Raw genomic sequence first — 4,330 nt, 5'->3', positions numbered from 1 at the left:
GACATGTACAGCACTATATGTAATGTGGATGTACAGTGAAAACCACTGTAAGGTCAAAAAGAGTGTTAGCTACAATTGCTAAAGACGACTGCCCACATCCTCAGGAAGATAGACATGATGGCACCTGCATCAGGAACATTTATAAATTGAACTTTCTTGTAATCATGTAAAAATCATAACACCATTACAATGTTAGATTTTAATCTGCTGTGTATTTGGCTTCTTACTCAGACTTGGTATACAGTTCAGGTGTGTGCGAGTGCTGATTGGAGAGCTGCACTGTTATTTAAAAAAAAAAAAAAAAAAAAAAAACCCGACACAAAAGGTTGCTGGGAAACCAGAGCTTCATGGTATGGTTGGTATATTATTTGTAACTATTGTATAGGATAATAATCCAGACAGGCACCTAGACACGTGTGAGGTCTCTACCCCAACACTTCATGCCTCGTAACTTCACGTTAGGAGGCATGAAATATATATCTAAACAAACTGGAGTATAAGGAATCCCTTAGTTGCAAAATCCCAGCACCATTAGGGTATTCTTTATAATAGCCCTGTACTACAGTGTCAGCCACCATCTTACCACATACCATTATTTGTGCTAGAGCATTTCAGTTGACTGCTCTAAATTTTCTGGAGGTATAAAACAATTATATTACCTGTAAACAGCAACAAGTTTCATCACCACTCAAACCCATTCATGACTCTTTCACAGAGCCCTGTGCACAATAGTCAGCGATTTATTTACAGCAGATGAACTTCTTCCCAATAATAAAGCAATCAACCTATAGGGCAGCATAAGCTTTTATGGAAATATTTATTTGTGACAGAATTTTCTCTTTATAGTTTAATCCTTCTTGGCTGCTGCCTTTCTCATGGCAGCCAACACATTGCTGAGTTCCTCTCTCTTTCTCTTGGCCCGGATGTGAGTACCAATCTGAAAACAAAGATAAAAGAAAGTGAATGATTGCTAGAGAGAATAGTGCAATTACATATTATAGACATCCTCTGTGTGCAGATTACCTTCAGTTTATATACATAGTACTTGCACAGTGGGTTCATCTATGCCACATGCTTAATGCACAGGCCAAAACTGACATTATAAAGATGCTGACATAATGGAATACAGTTTAACTTACTATGTGCAGACAATGTACTTGGATGTGAGGCATTATAAAGATTGAGCACTTCAGTGATTATAGTTGTTGACTGTTAAGTCACCTTATTATTTACTAAGGTTTAGTTTCCTAGGTTATCAACTTCTCCTCTATTCCTATAGAGTCCCCATGATTAACAAAGGAACAGTGATATCCTCTGGCTTGAAATAAGTGCAGGCTAAGTCAAGTTATAGCGCTGAATAAAAGGACAGGTCTGGGGCTTCAAATCCTCTATGAAAGGGAGTTAGGATGTGAAAGACACCTAGTTGGACAGGTAGTACACTTACTTCAAATCTAGAGCCTTCCATATTACCAGGTAATGGTTGATCTCCAAGCAAACTTACAACTGCAAGTGGGTGTCAACTGTCCTAAAGCAGACTTGATGTTTAATGTAGCGCCAACATTTCTACTACAACATAGGTTTATCCCATGTGTAAGAGTATTACCAACCTTTGCACGGCATCAGCAAAGATGCATGGAAATGTCCCCAAACACTGACGGAAATTTATGAAAACTGGTACAAAAAGAAAATGTTGTCCACTGCAACCAGAATTTTAGTAATTGTTCTAGCACATTTTAGAAAACAGAAGCAAACATCTGATTAGCTGCTTTATGCAAAACATTTCCTTCGAACTAGCTTTCATAAATGACACCTTTAAAAAAAACAAAAACGTTATTTGGCGCTATCAACTCAAATATTTCCAAAGATCAGTATCCAAGTACTCCATCTAAACTCAAGGATATGAAAAACACTATGCGGCAGATATTTACAATCAATTACACTGAAAAGGTTAGACATAATTCTAATTACTTCCTTACCCTCTTCTTAATGAATTTGAGAGCTCGTTTGTCCTTGGACACTTTCAGCAACTCCATGGCACGTCTTTCATATGGAGCAAAGCCACAAACTTCACGGATCATGTCACGGACAAACTTGGTGTGCTTGGTCAGGCGCTGCAAAGAAGTACATTTAAATTACAGTTCGCTCCTTAGATCAGAAAAAACAGACAACGTTCTAAAGTATGCTGTTAATGTGCCCAGAAGCTTGACTACAGGCTAATGATAACACTAAGACTATCAAATTATTTGTGTTATTTCACCCATACCAGGAGTGTAAACAAGCCATGGTAAAACAGCAGCCACAAGTGAATCAAGTTCAAAGCTACTAAATTAGAAATTATTTCACTTGATTGCTAACTTAATGCTCTCATTATACTTACCCCTCTCCTGCGAGAGTGTCTGGGCTTTGCAACATTCTTTGTCACTCGGTGGCCTTTATTAAGGCCCACGGCCATAGGGTACCGGATAGCCATTCTGCAAAAAAAAAAAAAAATAAGATAATTCCTTTGTTATACATCACTAAGCATGCAGACTATTTAGCGCTAAACAGTAGTGGTTAGTCTATCAGTTATAGAAGATATAGGAAATTAACATTAGAAATTAAATACAACAGCCATTAAAAGATTGCTAAAATATACAATTTAATATGGTCTTGGGCCAATGTTTCATAGGCCCTTTGCGTATAAAATACATCAGTGCGAAAAGCATAAGCACACTATGTGCCTGCACATAAAACGCAGAATAAGCATGGAGGTCTTGTAACACTGCAGGTAGACTCCAGAGAAGGCATCGGTGCTTGAAAAAATTAATTTAGTCACAGAAAAATCACACTAAAGCTAATTTCACATGGACTCTATCTTCTAATAAATCTTGCATTTTGATATGAGCAATTGAAAAGTAGAACACATAGGGGGTCCAAAGTTTTTTTTTTGTTTTTTTTTAAAGTTCCACAGATTGCAAACAAATAGATTTTCTTCCAAAAGCTCATTTACCTCGGACATCACTGCTGGTAAATAAATTGTCAACAATTATGGAGAGTGTTGCTGTCAAGCCACCAGATTATACAAAATCTTAGAGATGCCATTATGTGAGCATCATTGAGACCTGGCACTCTTTACCCTTTTTCTGTCAGGCTCAAAATACATCTGTGAATCAGCTCGAGATGCCATCATTAAATTCTGACTAACATACTCAACTACAGTTGTCCAAAAGATTTTTGCAGAACACAATGAAGTGTAGTTTGTATATGAGTATTAAAACATGATTACCAATATATGTGAGTACAGAAAAACGGACACACTAAATGGGTCTCAAACAACAGATTAGAAGCCCCACACAGACACTGGTGAAATATGTATTGCTAACATGTTGAATCACTCTTGAAAGTGTCCAAAAAAAAATATCAATGACATTTGTGTCAAACAACCTACATGCAAAGACAGTTTTATAAACCGCTTTTGAACTGACCACTTAAAATAAGGGTGTTTGTTTTGTTTTTATAGATCTTTCACATACAGTAGATCGTTAGACACCTGACGACCGCCTGTGTGGTATATATACACAAACATGCACTTTTTACATTACAATCCCAGCACACGCACGTATACAGGAGCCACCATCGGTCAAGCTTGTTAGCACCAGGCATACCTGCCACATGCAGAACTAATACTCTGTACAAGGGGGGTGATTTTATTGTAAAGTAAGCTGGGACTTCAGGTAGCACAGCAATCGGAGCCATGGAACATGACCACACACAGCGCTAATAACAGAACGTGTAGCCAACATCCATAGTATCCTGCCCAACGCTATCAGAGAACCTGGCCCCCAGAGCATTTCAACAGTGTACTGACAACAAGCGGGACTATCACACCGGAAATAACCCCATGACTAGTCTGCTAGTTACCCCTGCCGCATTCGCTGTATAAAATCAGCCGCTCAAAACAAGGATGGCGGAGATGGAGCTTGGATTATAATTGCCGGTTTTACTACACATACCTGATCAATCTGATGGCGGACACACCGGAAGGAAAGAGCAGAACCGGAAGTCCCCTATTTCATACAGCGGTTCAGTCCTCCAGACCCAGGAGAGGGCTAGAGCGGTCGCGTTGCTCTAGCCTCACTTTTACTATAGAGATCATTGCTAGTGTAAAATGTATACATGGATTCACTCACACTGTTTTCGTCATTCTTATTCAATTGTATAGTTCTTTGTTTTCTGAGCTGTTGCACCTAGTAATATTTCAATGTAACTAATTCCTAAACACAGATGACGTTTTAATTCATTCTTGTTTTCATGATATCTTTTTTTAGTAACAGGACTGTACAACTTATAG

General features: G+C 38.3%; 1 protein-coding gene across 1 annotated transcript; it reads right to left on the bottom strand.

Annotated features, from left to right (window-relative positions):
* Positions 1-798: 798 nt before the first annotated feature.
* Positions 799-4,091, bottom strand: RPL36 (ribosomal protein L36). The gene is made up of 4 exons (XM_075204648.1): positions 3,993-4,091; positions 2,378-2,471; positions 1,977-2,111; positions 799-937 (listed from the first exon to the last, which is right to left on the bottom strand). The coding sequence occupies exons 2-4, from the start codon at positions 2,468-2,470 to the stop codon at positions 848-850; spliced, it is 318 nt and encodes a 105-aa protein (XP_075060749.1). The 5' UTR covers position 2,471; positions 3,993-4,091; the 3' UTR covers positions 799-847.
* Positions 4,092-4,330: the final 239 nt, after the last annotated feature.

This window comes from Mixophyes fleayi, chromosome 1 (genome assembly GCF_038048845.1).
Source record: "Mixophyes fleayi isolate aMixFle1 chromosome 1, aMixFle1.hap1, whole genome shotgun sequence".
NCBI classification, from domain to species: domain Eukaryota; kingdom Metazoa; phylum Chordata; class Amphibia; order Anura; family Limnodynastidae; genus Mixophyes; species Mixophyes fleayi.
Note: the sequence above shows the minus strand (reverse complement) of the source record. Positions and strands in the feature narration are given on the sequence as shown.